Genomic DNA, 21,667 nt, shown 5'->3' with positions numbered 1-21,667 from the left:
ATCCAAGATGGCCGCCAGTGGGGGACTTTTGAATGAAATTAAACATGTTCCTTTCCTTATAAATGAGGTTGTGTTGTCACTTTTAGCCAAATTTTATATTTTTTTATATGATTTCAAAAACCCAAGTAGAATCAGGTGAGCGATACAGGCTCTTGAGAGCCTCTAGTTTCTAAATCAATTGATGACTTTTAAACACCGATATACTACTGTCAAAGATTATATTTGTTCGATATCGTGGAGCCATACAGATATGAAGCAGACCTTCTCTTTATGCAAGAATCCTTACTCTAAAGTTCACTATTATAAATGAGATGCATGCGCTCTTTAAAATGTTAGTTATGGACCGACAGAAAAGTGAAAAGATCAAAATATAAATTTTATATGATGCAGTCTAATTGTCATAAGATAATTATTCATCAGAGTTCAGAGAACAGTTGTTTTCCATTTTATCGATGTGTTTGAGCTTTTGATTTGACATTTGATAATTTGAATTCCTTGAAGTTCGGTATTTTGGTTTTTTACTTACCTCTTGCATAACATTCTGCAAACAACATTAAAAAAAGCACGGTGCTTTTATTTTTTTTTATAAGGAATTTTCTTTATTGTAACAAATAGACTAACACAACATGTATGAACAAAGGTATACAGAATACCCTTTATCTCCTTACTACTTCTGACCAAAATGCCTAATATTTCTGCACATAGCAAGAATATATAAGGGGATAAAGTATCTCCCTGTCTACAGCCTCTCTCTATATTGAAGAATTCTGACAGACAACAGTTCTGTGTCACCACAGCTGTTATATTGTTAAAGAAAGTTTTAACCCAGGATATAAAGGATTCACCAAAATTAAAATATCTTTATGTATCATAAAGAAATGACCAAGATATGGAATCGAATGCCTTCTCAAAATCAATCAGCAAGAAAATTCTGGAATATTATTTTCTTCGGTAAAATGTAGAATATCATATATTAATCGACAATTTTCGCCTATATATCTACCTTGAACACAACTTATTAATTTTGACAAAACAGATTTTATTCTCTCTGCTATACAGCTTGATGCCAATTTATAAGTAGAATTTAGTAGAGTAATAGGTCTCCAATTTTTAAGAAATTGTTTTGGTTTACCATCTTTTGGAATACATGAAATCATTCGCTGCCTCTTGGTGACAGACATTTGGCCCTTCCAATATCCGAAATTTATAGATCTATGGACAAATGTCAATATCAATCCAAACAAATTTGAAAAATTCTGCAGTTTAACTATCAGATCCCGGACTCTTGTTATTTTTAATCCTCTTTAATGCCGCAGTTAATGCAGAAAAATAATATTTCCCTCCAATAACTGTTTTTCATCCTCGCTAAGCTTCGGTATCTCGTCATAACAATACTTCCCTTTTAAATAAACCCTTTTCAAACAATCTTGTTTTCTATAAAGCTTTTCATAAAAAAAAACCTTGACTGATTTAAGATTTCTTTTTGTTCTTCCACTATAATACCACTTTCTAAAGTAAGTTTTTGAATAGTCTTATTAATATAATTTCTAGTCTCTAGATTTAAATAAAAATTGGTAGGTTTTTCTCCTTCTTTAATCCACTGACTTCTTGACATAACATATTGTTTCTGAACCTTCTTTTGTCTAGACATTTTAAGTTCTGCTTTTTTCTGATCAATCTCTTCCAGATTTTCTACTGTAAGAGCATTTTCTTCTAATTGTTTTAATTTTGAAATAATCTCATTTTCAATTTTTATACCCGCCTTCTTTTTATAAGAGGCATATGCAATAGTTTTACAGCGTATTTCTGTGAGTAGAGTTTCGAAAAATAACTGGTCATCAACAGTAAATTCAATTTCAGAGTTGTCAATATTTTGTAAATTTTCATCTCTATATATCTTGACGGCATATTGTTCTTTTACTATACTTATGATGGTTTTTTTTATCTCTTTAACATAGCCAGTATCACGGAGAAGGGAATTATTAAACTTCCAAAGGCCTCTGTCTTTTATAAATTCATTAATCTTGAAAGAAAAGACCAATGGTGAATGATCAGACCTGTAACTATTATCAATTTAAACATCACTAACAAAGTGAAAAATATCATCAGAAATCAGAAAAAAGTCTGAACGAGATTGTTTAAAAGAGGAACGAAAGAAACCAAAGACACAGTCAAACTCATAAATCTAAAACAAACTGACAACGCCATGGCTAAAAATGAAAAAGACAAACAAACACCAGCACACACGACACAACATAGAAAACTAAAGAATAAACAACACGAACCCCGCCAAAAAACTAGGGGTGATCTCAGGTGCTCCGGAAGGGTAAGCAGATCCTGCTCCACATGTGGCACCCTTCGTGTTGCTTATGTGATAACAAATCCGGTAAATAGTCTAATTCGGTAGGTCACATTCATGAAAGGGAAGGGGATTGTAGTTACGACGTAAGGAACATATCCGATATCATTTGTGAAACGGTTATTCCATAACGGTCAACCAACTCGTGATGGCGTCCGGAACAGTCTGTTTAAAAACACGTCCTCCGAACTTAACAAATATGTTGTCAATCAAGAAATCAAGCATCTTGATAATATCAGTTTAGGATTTATCCCTCCCTAAGACAAGATACTTGTATCTACGTTGGCCATTCTTTTTTACGAAGCAAAGCAATACCAACTCTTTCAATTTGTCTTTTAGTTTGGAATGAGGAATACTAGTGTAAAGAGTTGAAAAGTCAAATGTTTAAATACTGTTACAAGATGAAAGAGAGTTAGATTGTTTGTACTCTAAAAGATCTTTGGAATTTTTAAGTATCCACATCTGATTCACGCCCCTCTAGAATAGACAGTTTCACAATAACTTCAAGCCCGTCTTTGATTGCTGATAAAATAGATGTTATTAATATAGAAAGAGGTTTCGTGGAGCATTTGGAAGTCCCAGCAATATACCGTTGTTTGTAAGGACACTTATGTAGTTTAAAGTTTTAAAGGTTTGTTTTCTTCCTGCAAGTAAATCTTTTCACATTGGGGTATAATTCTCTAAATGGATCAACTAGATTAAAGTCTTCCATTAGCTGTGATACTTTTTCTCTAGACTTTGGGTTGTTGGTATTTAAAACATAATTATGAGTGTCAAGATTAAAACTTTGAATGAGGTTAAAATCACCACAAAGAATACAAGATTGGTTATCAAATTCCTCACTCTGCCATTTTTTGATAAAAGCAAACAGTGTCTACATTTGGCCCATAAATATTTACTAAGATAATTCTTTGTTCTTCAATTGTAATGTCCAATCCAAGGAGATTTCCACCCTCATCTTGTGAATTTGAAGATCAAAGTTTTCATTATTTCATTAAAAAGGATGACCACACCTCTCTGATTGGATGTAAATGAATTGATTTTTAATGTTTAATTCATCTTCTTCTGTAAAAAGTGTGTCCTGAAGATAGTATTTATTAAAATTCTTTGACTTTAAATAGTTCAAAACATCTCTCTCTAGGTGTAATACCACCATTGATTTTCCCCCATTAGTCTTTGATAAATTTGCACTTTTCAAAAAAAATGTGCAGAATTTATCTCTGTTTCAAATAAAGAAATACTTGGCATGAGTAAAGTTTAATCCTATCCAGTACTATAGAAAAAATTTCACATAACATTTCATTGCATATAAGAAAATAACCATCATTGGAAGTTAACCAATCAAATTTCTCCCCTTATTTTATCTGTGTACAAGGTTTAGTCACCATGTAACTTCAAGATTGCAAAATTTTCTATAGAAATTCCAAATAAAAAATAATGGTGTTTTGAAATACCCAAGACATATGTTTATGACACAGAAATATTTTTACTGCAATAAAATGTAGGATTAATTACCTACAACTGTCAAATTCAAGGGAATATTTTTTTTCGACCTACTTTCGTATACAACCGAATGTGACGTACCATGATTTGGTGGTATTACACCTCTAATGATGAGTGAGTATACATGAATATACCATCAAATTTGTAAAATCAAGGGACTTTTAGAATTCTTTTCCTTTAAAACTGTATAGTTTTTCAAGATCTGTGAAACAAAGATCTTTTAGAGTACATACAATCTAACTCTCTTTCATCTTGTAACAGTATTAAAACATTTGACTTTTCTACTCTTTACACTAGTATTCCACATTCCAAACTAAGAGACAAATTGAAAGAGTTGGTATTGCTTTGCTTTATAAAAAAGAATGGCCAACGTAGATACAAGATAGGGCGGGATAAATCCTACTTTGTAAAGGACCACTCTGATTCAAACAAAAAATTCTTTGAAACTGATATTGTCAAGATGCTTGATTTCTTGATCGACAACATATTTGTTACTTTCGGAGGACGTGTTTTTCAACAGACTGTCGGCATTCCAATGGGAACCAACTGTGCCCCTCTACTTGCCGACTTGTTTCTTTATTATTATGAGGCTGACTTCATGCAGGAACTTCTTAGGAAGAAAGATAAGAAGTTAGCAATATCCTTAATCTTTACTTTCCGCTATAAAGATGATGTTCTTTCACTAAATAATTCAAAATTTGGTGACTATGTGACACGCATCTATCCCATCGAGCTAGAGATAAAGGATACTACAGATACAGTTAAGTCGGCCTCATATCTTGACTTACATCTAGAAATTGACAATGAGGGTCGGTTGAAAACAAAACTTAACGACAAAAGAGATGATTTCAGCTTTCCAATTGTGAACTTTCCATTTCTAAGTAGCAACATTCCAGCAGCACCTGCATACGGGGTATATATCTCCCAATTGATACGATATTCCCGTGCTTGCATTTCCTATCATGATTTTCTTGATAGAGGGTTGCTGCTCACAAGGAAGCTATTAAACCAAGAGTTTCAAATGGTGAAGTTGAAATCATCCCTTCGTAAATTTTACGGACGCCATCACGAGTTGGTTGACCGTTATGGAATAACCGTTTCACAAATGATATCGGATATGTTCCTTACGTCGTAATTACAATCCCCTTCCCGTTCATGAATGTGACCTACCGAATTAGACTATTTACTGGATTTGTTATCACACAAGCAAAACGACGGGTGCCACATATGGAGCAGGATCTGCTTACCCTTCCGGAGCACCTGAGATCACCCGTAGTTTTTTTTTGGGGGGGGGGGGGTTCGTGTTGTTTATTCTTTAGTTTTCTATGTTGTGTCATGTGTGCTGTTTGTCTTTTTCATTTTTAGCCATGGCGTTGTCAGTTTGTTTTAGATTTATGAGTTTGACTGTCCCTTTGGTGTCTTTCGTCCCTCTTTTAAGACATATTTGTAATTTACAATAAATGCATATATATGAAAACATAAGATACAATAGCAAGACAGAGTCCAACATTAAAATCAAATATTTAGTCTGCACTCTGAGACATTCACTCAGGATATTCACTCTAAATGGTCCAGGGGAGATAACTTGGATTCAGATGGAAATTTAGATTGAGCAAACCCAACAGTGAATATCTGTATAGTTCATGTTATGTACATATTTTGAAAGATTATTTCATTCCTATAATTTCATATTACATTTTATTTCCTTACTGTCATTCTTAGCAACACACAAAACACTTTTCCATTATATATGGTTATGGCAAAAAAGAAAAGATCACACAAGAAGCACAAGTATACAAATATCCAATGTTTTGCCTTCAAATCTGATCCAGTCAGATTTGTCAATATATTTATCATAAGTTGTTGTCTGTCTAACGCGTTCATTCTTTTTGAAAAACAGTTTTAGTAAAATGAACTACATGTATATATAATCTAAATAAGTCTATTATGTACAATATTTCAAGACTGTCAGAGTTGTTCAATTGACTACATGTAGATATTGGAATTTCTATGTTTGTCCTTTGTATCTATGTATTAAAACTCCCATATCCAATATACAGATTTATAAGATCCTATGTCTATTTAAGAAGGCGGAAATGTTTTATACTAATTATATCTCTGATACATTTGTACAATGAAAGATCAATATTCTTTATGAGATGTAGCTGTAAATATATAAATATATTAATATTTCTCGTTTAAAAGAACAGTGCGTACTTGAGAGATGATTTAAAAAAATTAAGAACTCTGACTGTTCTGTGCTTTTGAATTTGCCATTTGATAAGCGATATTCTGATTTGATTTTCCTCTGAGTTCAATATTTTTGTGATTATACTTCTTAGAAAGGACTTCTATTTATGGTGTATGTTTCTTGGCGTTATGCTGATATAATGACTCTTGATGTAAGAGAAGTGTGAGGGGATTGCTTATTTGAGTAGTAAAACATGGCTAGCTGTAAGCGGTTGTGCTAGGGAGGTACTTCAATTACTCAGTCGGTTAAAGCGAAGAAAACTGAGATCTAGACTTCATATTCCGAAGAAGACAATAGAATTTTGTACTTAATTCATCCTCTCCAGTTACATCCTTTAAAGAAAAAAAACTAAAACAATTATCATTAGGGCTAAAGAAATGAAGATAACAGAAGAAATTCCTTGAAACAAACAAATTATCCTGTGACTTTTTATTATTTTTATTTCGTGCTACCTTGTCATCTTGTTATTTCAATTAAAATATAACCTTGTCTTCTATTTGCATGTTTATAGCGGCAAACGGACAGTTTTTTTTAACTAACTTATTTACATACTTTTGATTTGAATTCTGTTTAAAATTCATCATGTTAAGGTGGTACCTAACACTAGGAGATAACTCTGTAAAATCAGAAGAACGTTTTAATGACGTGGTGTTGTTAAAGGAATGTTAAGCTTCTCAATGATCAACATAAGTTTTTGTCAAACTGCTATATAACCAGTGTAATTTTTCTGATAAAACGGTTGGTTCAATTTTTTTAATTTTTTTATATTTTTGTCAGAGGGTCAAAGTAAATACTTTGTCAAAATTTTAAGAAAATTAAACGAGCCAAACTAATTTTAGCTCAGGTGTTGGGTACCACCTTAAATTAAATCCTATGAAAGCTTTGTATTATCAGTGTCTTTTTTTAAGGTGGATATGTGAGTTTTAATGTTAGCCAGTTTGGGTATCACATCTACAAAGCAGAGGATGGTGCAGACACAAAATTTTTCAAACCGCAGTCATATATGGGTATTTATATATAAACGAACTTATTCCAATAAATGTAAAAGAGGTACGAAAGATCCAAGAGGGACAGTCAAACTCATAAATCGAAAATAAACTGACAACGCTATGGCTAAAAATGAAAAAGACAAACAGACAAACAAAAGGACACATGACACAACATAATTATGTAAACTGATTTACATAATTGACAATGATGGGCAAAGTTAGTTGTGTGTATTTTTGCATATAAAATTGCAAGAAAAAGTACAGAACTAAATGTAAAAATCTTATTTTTAAAACGTAAGTTCCAAAATTTATTCTGTTATACATTATCATTTTTCATGGGTTAATAGTTTAATAAATATGATATTTACGAAAAATAAGTGTTTTTTTTTAAGGTGAATACCAATTGCTTTTTTGTCCAATTATAAATATAATAATTTCAGGGTATTCAATAACTGTAGGAAATTTTTCTGGGTTATCCGGCTGTAATAATGATCACATATTGATGGGAATGCCGAGGTTTGCAAGTAGTACAGATGGTCATGTGGGCTCGGTAGGTAAAATCTGAGCATCTATTGATGAACGTGCCAGGTTTTGTCAGTGGTACATATACATGTGAGTTCGGTAGATATAATATGATCATGTTAAAGAGCAGGGTAAGTTGGTAATTGTTAGAAAGCTTTGTCCAGGAGAGGTAATGATTATGAATACAACTAGCTTCGGCACAAATCTTGTGTCTTTCATCCGATTTGAAAACTTTATGAACAGAATTGAAATATTGAATCGTTCTATCTACCATAACATGGAGTTCAGATGACATATATTCTAGGATTGACTTATTTAGATACTTAACCATTTCGTGTACAATTTTGTTTACATTGGTGATGTCCTGTCGGCCACTGTACTATCTTTTTGTAGACATATTTGACCTGTGTAGCTCCTAGAAAAATATAACTAAACACCTTTTGATCTGCAATCGAATATGTGTTTTCTGGTCACTCAGTACATGTATAATTCTATGTTGTGATCTGACGCTATTGTTTCTGGTAAAGTTGATGGTAGGCGCCTATTAAAACGTTTAAACCCGTTTGTTTGCACTTGTCCTAAGTCAGGAACTTGATGTTCAGTGGTTGTCGTTTGTTAATGTGGTTCATAAAATGTTTCTCGTTTCTTTTTTTATATATAGATTAGGCCGTTGGTTTCTGTATGAATGGTTCGATGTGTTTAAGGCTATACGTTTTTTTTTTACAAATTGTGAATTGGATGGATTATTGTCTCATTGGCACCCATACCACATCTTCTTATATTTATATAAGGCCACACAATCACTTACAGATATAGCTTGAATAGTTTCCAGGTGCAAAACCAAAATCAATGTAAAACTATCACATCACAATTGCTTATTTAAAAAAAATAGACATAATTAAACTCCCCCACTACAGTAACATTACGGTAAGTCCATCAGCAACAACAGACAATAAACATAAACAAATCCTACAACGCATTAAATAGACATTACACTAGACAGAGAAGTAGATAGTCTGTTATGAAACCATACCACCTACACTATAATATCGTCAACTGTCCGAGTAGATGCCATACCGAAAAAAAGAAAATAATAACAGACTCACCATAAACAGAGCAGAAAACATGATGTTGTAAATCAGCGAATCGATGTCAACCCAAACATGTCGAATTGAAAAGATAACGACCTGAAAGAATTTGTTATATATTTTTTGCTTTATATGTGAACTTATCGTTTACGGCAAAAAAATCAGCATGTGAAAAAATACGTTTGCTCTGTTTGCGTCAAATGCAGAACTCGAAATGATTTACATATTTAACATTTATGTTTGTTATACAGTTCGGTATATCAAGGACATGTGGATTTTCTCATATATAAAAAGTAAAATCACCTAATAACGAACTACGAGGAAAATAAAAACGGAAAATCCCTTATCAAATGACAATATTTTTGTAATCACATCAAACAAATCGATACCAACAGTCATATTCTAGACTTGTTATAGGCGTTTTTTTACGTAGAAAATGGTGGATTAAACCTGGTTTTAAAGCTTGCCAAACCTCTCACTTGTATGACAATCGCATAAAAATACATCATATAATAGTAAAAATGTCAAAATAGGAGAACAAAAGTCAATATTGTGATAAAATCTTAATCACGAAAGAACTAAAAACAAATATGGAACAAATGAACAAAAAAATTCATAAAGGCAAAGACCACAAACCAAACAAAAATAGAATAATGAAGAGGGAAAATCGTAAGATTATTATAAATGTTAAGGTTTAATATTTCAGGTAGTGTTAGTTTGCGGATTTAACCAGAACATGGTCATTTCTAAGCAATTCTCTGGGAACCAGGTAAACTTTTACGTTAAAAATAGAGGGTAGATTGTATTAAATGCCATACAATATATATATATGTCTTTGCAACGTACTAGTTGGACCTAAATAATTGCACACCAAAACTATTTTTGTGCATGCATGTTTTTGATACAATGTTATTGTCTGTGATTATAATTGACAGATCGGTTTGGATACAATGCTTTTGTCTGTGATTATAATACACAGATTGGTTCGGGGTTTGGATACAATGTTATTGTATGTGATAATTATTGACAGATAGGTTTGGATACAATGTTATTGTCTGTGATTATAATACACAGATTGGTTCAGGGTTTGGATACAATGTTATCATATGTGATTATAATTGACAGATCGGTTCTGGGTTTGGATACAATGTTATTGTCTGTGATTATAATGGAGATGGAAAGGATGACATAATGGTGGCAGCACCATTCCAGTATTTAAAACGGAATCCTGTAGGTACTGCGGACACTGGAGCGGTGTATATCTTCCTTGGAACTGGAAATGTAAGTGGACATACTCATTATATAGACGGAATTGCTTTCATACATCTTCGATTATAACGAAGTAGAATAAATGCGAATTTAAACAATACTACAAGGATATAACATGAACATCCTAGATATGGACACATATTTAAACTTAACAGTAGGAACAAATGGATATTTCAGAGGGGGTTTCATTAGCCCCAAATTCTAAATCTATCAAATATCTGATTTGATTAAATGTTGGTTTCTCTTTTATAAGACTATCAAAATGTAATATTTGTTTGCTAATAACGTAAATGTCAATACCTACATTAGCTAAATGCAACATGATTGAAAATTTGAATGAATTACTTTCAGATTGACATTTTGAATCCAATAAATGCCACACTGTCTGGTGACAATATCCCTGGTGGTAGATTTGGAACTTCCATGGTAAATCTTGGTGATATAAATGCAGATGGTGTGGATGGTAGGTTATGATTGAAAAAACAACATTTAACTTGGTGACTGTTTTAAACATCACATTCAACAAAATTACTGTAATCAATTGATGATTATGACACTGATTTGAATAGAAGAAATTTTCCCTGTCAATAATTCATTGGAAAACTACTATGCAGAAGCTAATCAAACTAACGAAATCCAGCAAATAAAACTTAAAATTGGGCATTTTGAAATTCATTAAATTTTAATTCAAAAACAGTGCTCTTCAAAGAAAAAACACATTATAAAAGGAAAGCAGTGCCTTTAAATTCAAAAAAATATATTTGTCTGTATATTTGTGCTCTTATTTTGAACAGACATAGCAATATCAGCTCCATTTGAGGGTTCTGGTGTTGTCTACATTTACAGTGGGAAATATGGTGAAGTCAAGATGAAATATTCACAGAAAATATACGGACAAAAAATTGATTCCGGATTAAAGAATTTTGGTTTGTTTATAAGCCAATCTCATGACATGGATTCAAATTTATATTCAGGTATGTTGTGATATTTGATCTAATGTCTTGAAACCTTATTACATTATATTTCCAAATAAATGAAACAACTGCAAAGTGGGAAGGGATTAGTAGAAGTTGTAATAACTTGTTACCCAATCCACTATAATAAATAAATATGTTTAAACTAACTGTTTCAATAACTTAATTGCAAATTGAAACGTAAAACAGTTTCAGAAAGACAATCTAAAATTAATATCAAATTAAAATTAAAAAAGGCGGATTATAAAAGTTATGACAGGTAAAAAAAAAAAAAAGAAAGCCGACAAACAAGTTCACAAAACAATGAATAGAAAACAAACGTTAGACTAAGCAGCGCAGATACTTCCAAAAATACCCAAAACTGGGGGTGATCGTAGTAATGGTAAGCATTTCCTACTAAACTACTGGCATCTGTGGTGTTGCCTATGGTTAGTTACAATTTTGGTGATGTCACTATCGAATGTAACTATGTTTGTCATTTTATTAACAGATTTTACAATAGGTTCACCAATTGACAATAAAATGATGTTATTCCGATCTAGACCAGTTGTAGTGGTCACACCCCGTATGCAGATATTACCCTCTCCAATTCCTCTAAATTCTAGTGCACTCGATTGTTCTGATGGGAGTAGCGTGGAACCGTGTACAACTGTAACCATATGTTTTTCGTTCAATGGAAATAAATTGGATTCGGTTAACAGTATAGGTATGTATGTCCTAATGGAGTAAACAGGTCAGTTAATACATAGGGTCTAAATTGAGTAGTACACAGGTATATTGAATATGTGTAGTCTAAAACGAATAGTCTAAGCCTCAATTGTCGTATAATCTAAGTAATAAGAACAACTCTTTATTTGCTCTGAAACATCGGTCAACTTACTATTGCCATAATTTATAAATGTTTGGCGTTCGATGCATTTTTCTTGATGTACCTCAATCAGTAACGTTCAAAGCTAATAAATTAAAAACCAAAGATGTATAAGTACCGAAAGAAATATAAAATAATAGTCAAATTGTTCAAATTTACCTTTGGGAATTAGATTCTTAAGTTTGTAATTATTTCTAAATATATCACAGAAGAACTAAAGAAAGATTGTATAAATCACTGGCTACCTGGCTGATGATATCATCGGAGACATATAGTCCAGTAGAAATAGTATTGAAACAGTGCTAGAATATTCAATTCAAACATAAAAAATGACAGACATGTATTTATGTCAGAACGATCTTAACATTTTGTTCAAGTTTAAGCTAGGTGATATGAATTCACGAATAAGGTAAAATATTGCCTTTATAAGAAGAGATTTAAGGATTAAATGTAATCATGGTTATGGTTGCTTGGAGGAGATGAACGGCTAATACTTAATTTATTCGTTATTTATTAATATACAATTACAGAAGTAAACTACCATCTGTATGCTGATACAGAAAGAACAAAACAAAGGAAATCCAGCAGAGTTCATATTGTTTATAATTCAACGGCTGTAAGAGAATTATACAGACAACAATTAATCATCACAAAAGGTCGTCAAGTTTGTGACATGGTTTATATTCGAGTAATAGTACGTATTCACATCAATATTGAGCAGTTTATTTATGAGTCGTTTATCAAAATAATCGGACAAAAAGCAAAAAAAAAAAAAAAAAGAAAACGGACAAAAAGCACCGTATCAGTCGTTTGTGTACAAAGAAAATTGTTTTCAGACGAAAACGCACAATTTGATCTAAGCTATCTAAAGAGTATTAGCAGACAGACGTCCGGTCACCTACTTTCCTTTCAGTAACTTCAGCATGACAGACGTTCGGTCTCCTACTTTTCTTTCAGTAACTTCAGCATGACAGACGTCCGGTCTCCTACTTTTCTTTCAGTAACTTCAGCATGACAGACGTCCGGTTTCCTACTTTTCTTTCAGTAACTTCCGGTCTCCTACTTTTCTTTCAGTAAGTTCAGCATGAGAATGATACTGAAATGAAGCAGTAATATTTAAAAAGTTTTTTCATCGTGAACAGCAGCTCAATTATGAATAAAACATAGCTATGATAATTTACGATCTGAAAAAGTATAACAAAATAACCCCCAAAAAAGCAAATTACAAGGCAAATCCAAAAATAAGGGAAATCCATAAAAAAAACCTGACAAAAATCCAAATTAATCACTCTACACAACAAGTGAACAGCAAGGGCCATATTCATGACTTGATACATGCAACTTGTATATGTATTGCAAATACATAAAACGAAATGTAAGACCTTGCCAATTAAAATGAAAATGATTACGCTTATTAAAATTGATTAAAACTCGGTACGACATAAACTGTTTTGTATTCTGTGACTTCTCTAAAGCTTTCGACAAAGTTTGGCATAGGGGTCTTATATGTAAAATGAAAGCTTATGGTGTTGACGGAAACGTATTGAATTGGTTTCAGGATTATCTACACGACAGACAACAGAGAGTAGTATTAAATAACTCGTCTTCTTCCTTCTGTAATGTCTCAGCTGGTGTTCCCCAGGGATCGGTTATGGGCCCTCTTCTCTTTGTCTTATACATTAATGATATCGCTGATAAGCTTACTTCACTGTGTCGGCTATTTGCTGACGACACATCATTCAATTATTCTGGTAACGACGGAGAACAGATTAAATCTGTTATCGATCGCGACTTGAAAGAGCTGGATGTTTGGTCTTCTAAATGGCTTATGTCATTTAACCCAGATAAAACCGAAATTATGATTTTTTCAAATATTGAGACTCCAGACCTTAGCTTTTCCTTAAATGGTAAAAATATACCTTTAAGTACATCTCATAAACACCTGGGAGTTAATTTTAGTAGTGACCCAAAATGGAACAATCATGTTGAAAGTATAATTCTAAGTGTAAAGAAACACTTAAATGTTTTACGTAAACTTAAATACCGATTATCTCGAAATAATTTAGAAAAACTATACTTAGTTTTTATTCGACCCATTTTTGAATATGCCGCGGAAGTGTGAGATAATTGTGGAATAGGCTACTCACATAAATTAGAAAATTTGCAATTAGAGGCCGCAAGAATAGTAACAGGTCTACCAATATTTACAAAAACTGAAACTTTATATTCTGAGGTTGGCTGGGAATCTCTTTTTGAAAGAAGAAGGAGAAGAAAATTACAAATGTTTTATAACATGAACCAAAAGCATGCACCAGAATATCTATGTAATCTTGTACCTCCTTGTGTACAAAGTACAACCAACTACCCGTTGCGAAATGGTCATGATATTATTGTTCCATTTTGTAGACTTTCCCTAACTACTGAATCGTTTATTCCCTCTACTATACGTGAATGGAATAAACTTAATCCAAAAATTCGCAGAGTCGACTCTATTTCTAAATTTAAGAAAGAATTAAAAAAAGATAGTCTTTTATGTAAAATTGAAACGTTTTATTTGTAAGGCCCAAGGAAATTAAATATTATCCTAACGCAATTGCGATGTTCCGCTTCATTCTTAAACAATGACCTATTTAAAGCTAATATTATAGATGATCCTTCTTGCCATTGTGGGTCCGATATTGAGGATGTCTACCATTACTTCTTCGTTTGCCCAAAATACACATTGTGTAGAAAAACCTTATTCCATAACCTTAACTGGCTATCTGAAAACTTTGTTTTAGATACAAAACTATTAACTTGCGGACACTTGGAACTTTCGAACGAACAAAATATTCAAATTTTCAAACATGTTCAAAATTTCATAAAAAGGTCAAACAGATTTCTTATGCCTTGATAGAGCGTTATTATTACTGCCACGGAAAGTCATCGTTGTCATCAACTCACAAGTCATCGTCACAGAATTATACGACTTTTCAAACTTTCTTTTTCTCTTTTTACTTTCTCTCCTCTTTGTTTACATATAAAAGGTAGTTTTATATTGAATAAACTGTTTGTTTTATATGCATGTCCATTATATTATACTCTTATTGTAACTATATATTGTATTATGGAGAAGACTTCATAAGTATGATTTACTTGTGTCTAATCCATTTTGCTTTAATTCAGCAAATAAAATATATTTAAACTAGACTATCAGCTAATAAGTGAATATTTTTATCGATAATAAAAATATATGTGCATAGAACTGGATTTTAACGTTAACCAATATGGTTCATATCAGAAAATACTCTCAGTCGATGAAAAATGAAATAAGATAAAAAAAAATTAATTCCACTGACTTTACCGAACAATTAAAAAAATATGACCATTTTAGTCAATAATACATTGTTTATATGCGATTATACATAGAGTTTGTTTTCCATCTGATTGATAGGCAGCTGACAGACAATTTTTTGCGTCTTTAGAGGATGACATGGTGGTCAAAATGAACTACAGTTTACAAGAAGACTCAATATCTGGACAAGTTTTACCAGTCCTTAATCCTATTTCAAAAACTAGTGTATCTGACAAGGTATTAAGCACGTATCTCACTGTAAAACACATTTTATATCTATCGTTGATGCGATACTCTATGCGTTTTCGTTTTTGATGTGTTATTTCTTTCATTATTAATTAATGGCTGCTTATGAGAAGGTAAAAAGTAAAATCACAAAAACTCCACGGAAAATTCAATCGGAAAGCCCCTAATCACATGGCAAAATCAAATGACAAAACACACCAAAAACGAATGGACAACAGCTGTCATATTCCTGACATGGAACAGGCATTTTCAAATGTAGAAAATGGTGGATTAAACCTGGTTTTATAGCGCTAAACCTCTCACTTGTACGACAGTCTCAACACATTCCGTTATATTTACAACGATGCGTAAACAAAACAGACATAATAAATAAAATAGTCAAAATATGGATACAGCAGTCATCACTGTGTACCAATTTTAAAAGAAACAATTTAACTATTGGTCCAATGATTCCGAACGACAAAATTTAAGTCATCTCTTCAAAAACAAACGTATGATTTGGTTAAACCTGACTTCTTTACTAAAAGATAGAGTCATATAGTGTAAAGATTGCATGTGTACAGTTTATACAAATTAAAATTATAAGATTACACGTTCTTTGTGTAAAAATAAAAGGCAAGTAAAAACAAAAATTTTCAGACCAATCTGTGGTGTTAATTCTGTAATGATTGTTTCAAATGACAATAATTTGGGTTTTTTTAGGGGAGGGGATAAATAATTGTACAGTATATCGATCTTTTATTTGATATTTTAGATACTCAAAACAATTTGTCATTGAAGGTTTCTCCTATTATTTCGAAATAATAGGTTATGGGTTTTTCTATTCTTCGCTGTTCTGTTCGACTAATCTAATTCATAAAAGTACTCGTCAACATACTTTGAAATGTCAAATCATTCAAATAAACACATTTCATGCGCATCAAGCAAACATACAAGCATGCATTTACTTCTCATGAATAATAATAAGAGTTTTAACGCAATGTATTTAAAATTCTCCATGTGACACTATGCTGGTATCCTCTTTGATTTAGGCAAACTTTCAAACTGGCTGCCAGGGCCAATGTAATCCTGATTTGGTCATTAACCTACAAACACAACAGCATAACATTGTTCATGGTCAAACAAGACAATTGGTTATAACAGTTGTACTAGAAAACAGAGATGAACCGGCTTTTGCTCCAAATGTAGTTGTCAAACATAGTAATAATACTAAATATGTTGCTCATCGAGCACTGCATCAAAGGGGATCTGTGCCAGTTGTTTGTGAAGAGAGCATGGATAATACAACTATCAGCTGTGACTGTGGAAACGTTTTGTATCAACAACAGAAAGCTATATTTCATCTCATATTTGATGTTTCGGTTGAGTCTTTGCACCAAGGAGATTTAAATGCTACAGACATTCTTCTTAATGTTGAACTAAATGCTATAGCTCGTGTTCCTGCAGGCGTGGACAATAATAATGGTAATAATGCAGCTCAGCTAATTGTACCCATTGAGTTTCATTCATTAGTACAAGTAACAGGGTAAGGATAATGTACTCTGTTAAATTAAGTTATTTATTACTTTGTCATTTGGTCTCCAGTTGTCTCGTTGGCGATCTTTATATAAATGGTATATGACTATTTCGGGTTATTTAAACATTATTGTCTCTTCGATTTAAAAACAAAATTATCGAACGCAAAGATAAATAAAAAATGACAAACGCTCGACTATATAAATTTGTTTGGGTATTTTTCTTTCTCGTGTAACGATAATTTTATCATCCGTTCTTTCACGTAAAAAAATGTTTAAATTGCTTCATTAATATTCATATTTTTAACGTTAAATATTGAATTGTATTATCTATTTATGTATTTATATGTCCTGGGTGTTCTTGCGTTTATATGTACTGTATTCCTTTTACGAAATATTGTCATTCTAGCGGTAATTTTTAACAAAGCCATGTAAGCAGGAAATCTGGCTAGCCATAAAAACCGGTTCAACCCACCATTTTGTTTTTAAAATGTTCAAGTCAGGAATATATTTGATGTTATCAAATAGTCTGTTTCAATCTATACTGGTGTTTATTTTTGGTTGCTGTTCAGTGTTTTTTGCTGTTCCGTTGTTTTTCTATTATAGTTGATGTGTTTCTCTTGGTTTAAAGTCATATGAAACGAGTTAGTGGTGAAAAATAATGTTTATCCAATTCTTGAACCAGTGAATGTATATGTCATAAACTTAGTGCTCTGTGCACGATTTTATCATTTTTTACGCAAATAAATCGTATAATCGTCAAATTTTTTGTCTATCTGTCTTTTATGATTTAACAAATATGGCTGCTCATTAAATGCCGTGTTTTGAAGACGAAGTTCACCGATTGTCACCTTATAGTAAACAAATAACAACAAGCATGGGTATTGAGCACGTGTTTAATATGTACAATCAGATAATTTTTTTATTTTAATGACAGATCCATGCGTATTGCGATCACCGGATTTTTACGAGGAGGGTTACGCTCAGGTCACTATGCATACGGACAATTTGTCGGCGAATTGCTTTCTGGAAGCAAGCAAATAAAAATAAGAAAACTTATTCTAAATGTGGACAATTTAAAGAATTTTACTCAAAAAAAAGTATATGTGCATAAGTTGTATAATGAAAACTTTCCATTTTGTTATCAATAACATATGCATAATTTTTTTTAATTTGAGGTTTCTTATGACTTTAAGCCTTGTTTCCTTTGATGACTACTTTATATATAAAAAAAAAAAGAAGATGTGGTATGATTGCCAATGAAACAACTCTCCACAAGAGACCAAAATGACACAGAAATTAACAACTATAGGTCACCGTACGGCCTTCAACAATGACAAAGCCCATACCGCATAATCAGCTATAAAAGCCCCCGAAATGACAATGTAAAACAATTCAAACGAGAAAACTAACGGCCTTATTTATGTACAGAAAATGAACGAAAATCTTTAGTTTGTAACTCGGATTCGTTTTCGCGTAATCGATTCGTGACTATTGCTCAGCGGTATCCTACAGTTGCCTTTGTGTATGTCATACAATTTAACGTCACATTGTTTGTAAATTTTCAGGAAAAGTCAACCAGAGCAAGGATTTGTTTCCTTTTCAACTAACAATCTCCCGTTCATTCATACTTATGATGTATATAATACAGGACCTAGTCCAATGATTACATCAGAAGTCTTTATAACACTGCCACAATACAAGAGCCAAGAGAGAGTTTTGCATGGATCCTCCATAAAAGTGAGTATTAGTTAGAAAATTGACATTATATTTATGAACATTGTAATATCATGTAAACTTAAAGGTATTTGCTTTTAATTTGCTGTTGTAAATTCATCTCTCTCGTGCATAGTTCTGATCGCTTTTATTTTATCAACGTTTGAATTAAGCATTGGATCTTCAAATATTTTACATATGGCGTTTATAGTACGATATTTCCTTCATGCATTTATTCTGCCATCTTCGCTAGCCAAGGGTTACGATCCACTTAAGAGAGCGGGAGTGGATCGTAACTCTTGGCTAGCGGAGATGTTATTCTGCAAAGTTATGAATTAATTTAAAATAGGAATGAGATTTCTGTCTTCATATATCACCTACGTACAATGCATACGTTAAAACAAATTGAGAATTCAGATAGACTTTGTTTCTGTACTGTAGGATCAGCTTAATCGTTTTAAAAATATTTCTATCACCCGCAAATTTATCACATTTTGAGGAGTAAACGTTTTGTTTTTTAAAATGTTGTTATCAAATGTGATGTTTTTTCTTAAGCTTTGTAGATATTGGTAAAATCTTTATATTATCTATATTGTCGTTTTATTCACTTTTAAACTTTTGTTATCCTGTAGGTTGGTACTAGCAGTAATAGCACTGACTGTACACTTGTGTCGATAAACAACTCAACAGTAAACCCAAATAAGAATGATGGAAATGTTATAACAACACCTAGTTCTACAGTTTCTACAGTAATACCAGTGAAGAATATAGTAAATTATTTTTTGTTTTCGTTCAATAAAAGTTGGTTTCAAACGCTTATAAACTTATTAAGTCATAAAACATGATTGTAAGGGTCGATAAGTCTCTGAAAAGTTGGCAGGTGAATGGAAAAAAGCAATTCAGTTTTTATTAGATAATTGTAATATTCCTAATTGTGATCATTTCCATTACACGTATTTCTCAAATTGAATTATTATAATTGCATTATCTTTAAAAGTAACTGACAATGTGAAGACTGGCTACGATTTGTAGAAAATAAGTCACAGGTTGTTTTTTTCTGCCGGAGAAATATTCTTTATTATATTTTTTAAAAAAGAAAGAAAAAAAAGCAGAATACCCCATTGGAACAATCGAAGAAAACCCAACAATACATTGCAGGAAAAGAAAAAACACAAATCCAAAAACATGACATATACAACTTAACTAAGCAACACATCACAAACCCTACAAAAACCGATGGTTATCTCAGAAGCTCAGGCACATCATGTGACAATCTATCACCTTCTGTAACAGGAAAACAAATATGTATGTCTATATAGAATGACTGTTAATAGATGTATAATGGACGAAATTGTCAAGAATTCGGCATCAACCATATGAATAGTTGCATACTTCTTGTCTGATGTGAGCTTGGTTATTTCCTATTTTATTTGTCCACTGCCAGTCCTTTTATCAATCATGCATTTCCAAAGAATCATTGCCAAAACAAAACCACCAAATTTACCCTCATCCTAAGTTAGAAATAGTAGTTCTTTCTTTTCTGTGTATTCAGTATTTCAAAAAATATCTAAATAACTTCAGGTTAGAAAGATAGTTCATAACGAGGTTATCTCCTGTTAATTCTAGAGCATTTCAACTATAAATCACTTCTTGAAATACCAGAGAAGGTTAAAGGCAATGTATATTATATTCTTGCACCATTATACACTCTGAACTTAAGTCAATATAAATTTGAGCATGTGTTTCTTTGTCATGTTTTCACCACTGATTCTTAAGCAAATTGGCCCTCAAACAGTGCTGGCTAAACACGCTTATTTTTTAAAACTATGATACTAATATGCTTTAAAAAATTTCAGACCATACTATAATATGTATATCTATTGTCAGTAAATAGTTATCAAAGATACCAGGATTATAGTAAAACTTTTATATTTGATGTGTTTCCCGCAGTTTTAATTTGTAGCCCGGATTTGTTTTTTTCTCAATCGATTTATGAATTTCGAACATCGGTATACTTCTGTTGCCTTTATTTTATGAGATCATTTCCAATACAGGTATGTGATGACATATACGATATGAGTTGTCTCCTAATCAGATGTTCATTACAACGACTGGCTATAGATAGATCTACCAGAATAACTGTATTGTTTGAATTAGATTCAACTAAGTTTAGTTTTATACAGGTAAATCTAATAAAGACTTCATTGGTAATTTGCGTTTTTTATGTAAATATATTCATATTTACAAAGTATACTAATGAATAGAAAACAAACTCTTTTATCGGTTAACTTTTTGGAATTTTTTGTTTTCAATGATGTTTAACTTTGTATTTGATGTGACAACTGTTTTGATTCCAGTTCCAATAATATGTTGTGTAGACGGAACGCATTTCTACTGTGCAGAATAGCGTTGTAGCGTGTGTGTATCAAACGTCGTGTTTTTATAATTCATTGTAATATGCAAAATGTTGCTTTAATATTCAGCTTTTAATAATACAACCTTCAGAAATAAAAAAAATATATTTGGAAATGAAGATAGAACAAAAAATACAAAGAATTCAGTCTGTTGAATGTTGAAGGTTTTTTTTTTATTAATTTATTACTGTATCGTTTGTATTACAATTTTAAAGGAGCAATCGGTTTATTTCACAACAACAGCATATGTGTTTCCGGCTGAAACTGATTTTCCCTTTGAACTTCTCCGTAATGACACAACAAAGGTAAGTGATTCATTTTAATAGACAGAACGGTTTGGATTAGACCGATATATAATGGATTCTATTTCGATTGTTTTATCTATAGTTCTACGAAAAAAAACTTTAAAAGGAACAAACAAGGCTGTGCAATATATGTTCATACATGTTCATTAAAATGGAACGTAAAATGATAACTTTCAAGCATATATTTTCCAGGAAACAGAAAATATATTTTATCAACTCTGTACTCCACCAGAGACCAAATGGCTTATTGGTAAGCAACAACAGCTTCCACTAATCCAATACTATATAGCTTGTTATCAAAGATCCTGATATAAC

At 32.0% G+C, this 21,667-nt stretch overlaps 1 protein-coding gene across 1 annotated transcript in view; it reads left to right on the top strand.

The window, feature by feature from the left end:
• LOC139513875 (integrin alpha-8-like) overlaps positions 1 to 21,667 on the top strand; it is a 38,266-nt gene that overhangs the window by 12,605 nt on the left and 3,994 nt on the right. The window contains exons 6-19 of the mRNA XM_071302804.1: positions 7,022 to 7,120; positions 7,543 to 7,656; positions 9,423 to 9,481; positions 9,838 to 9,993; positions 10,333 to 10,444; positions 10,776 to 10,955; positions 11,446 to 11,661; positions 12,354 to 12,517; positions 15,257 to 15,394; positions 16,435 to 16,928; positions 18,486 to 18,657; positions 19,266 to 19,403; positions 20,688 to 20,816; positions 21,263 to 21,352. Coding sequence (XP_071158905.1) covers positions 7,022 to 7,120; positions 7,543 to 7,656; positions 9,423 to 9,481; positions 9,838 to 9,993; positions 10,333 to 10,444; positions 10,776 to 10,955; positions 11,446 to 11,661; positions 12,354 to 12,517; positions 15,257 to 15,394; positions 16,435 to 16,928; positions 18,486 to 18,657; positions 19,266 to 19,403; positions 20,688 to 20,816; positions 21,263 to 21,352 — 2,261 coding nt within the window. The remainder of the gene's footprint in view (positions 1 to 7,021; positions 7,121 to 7,542; positions 7,657 to 9,422; positions 9,482 to 9,837; positions 9,994 to 10,332; positions 10,445 to 10,775; positions 10,956 to 11,445; positions 11,662 to 12,353; positions 12,518 to 15,256; positions 15,395 to 16,434; positions 16,929 to 18,485; positions 18,658 to 19,265; positions 19,404 to 20,687; positions 20,817 to 21,262; positions 21,353 to 21,667) is intronic.

Source organism: Mytilus edulis, chromosome 2, assembly GCF_963676685.1.
Source record: "Mytilus edulis chromosome 2, xbMytEdul2.2, whole genome shotgun sequence".
In the NCBI taxonomy this organism is placed as follows: Eukaryota; Metazoa; Mollusca; class Bivalvia; order Mytilida; family Mytilidae; genus Mytilus; species Mytilus edulis.
This window is presented reverse-complemented; position numbering and strand designations above follow the sequence as displayed.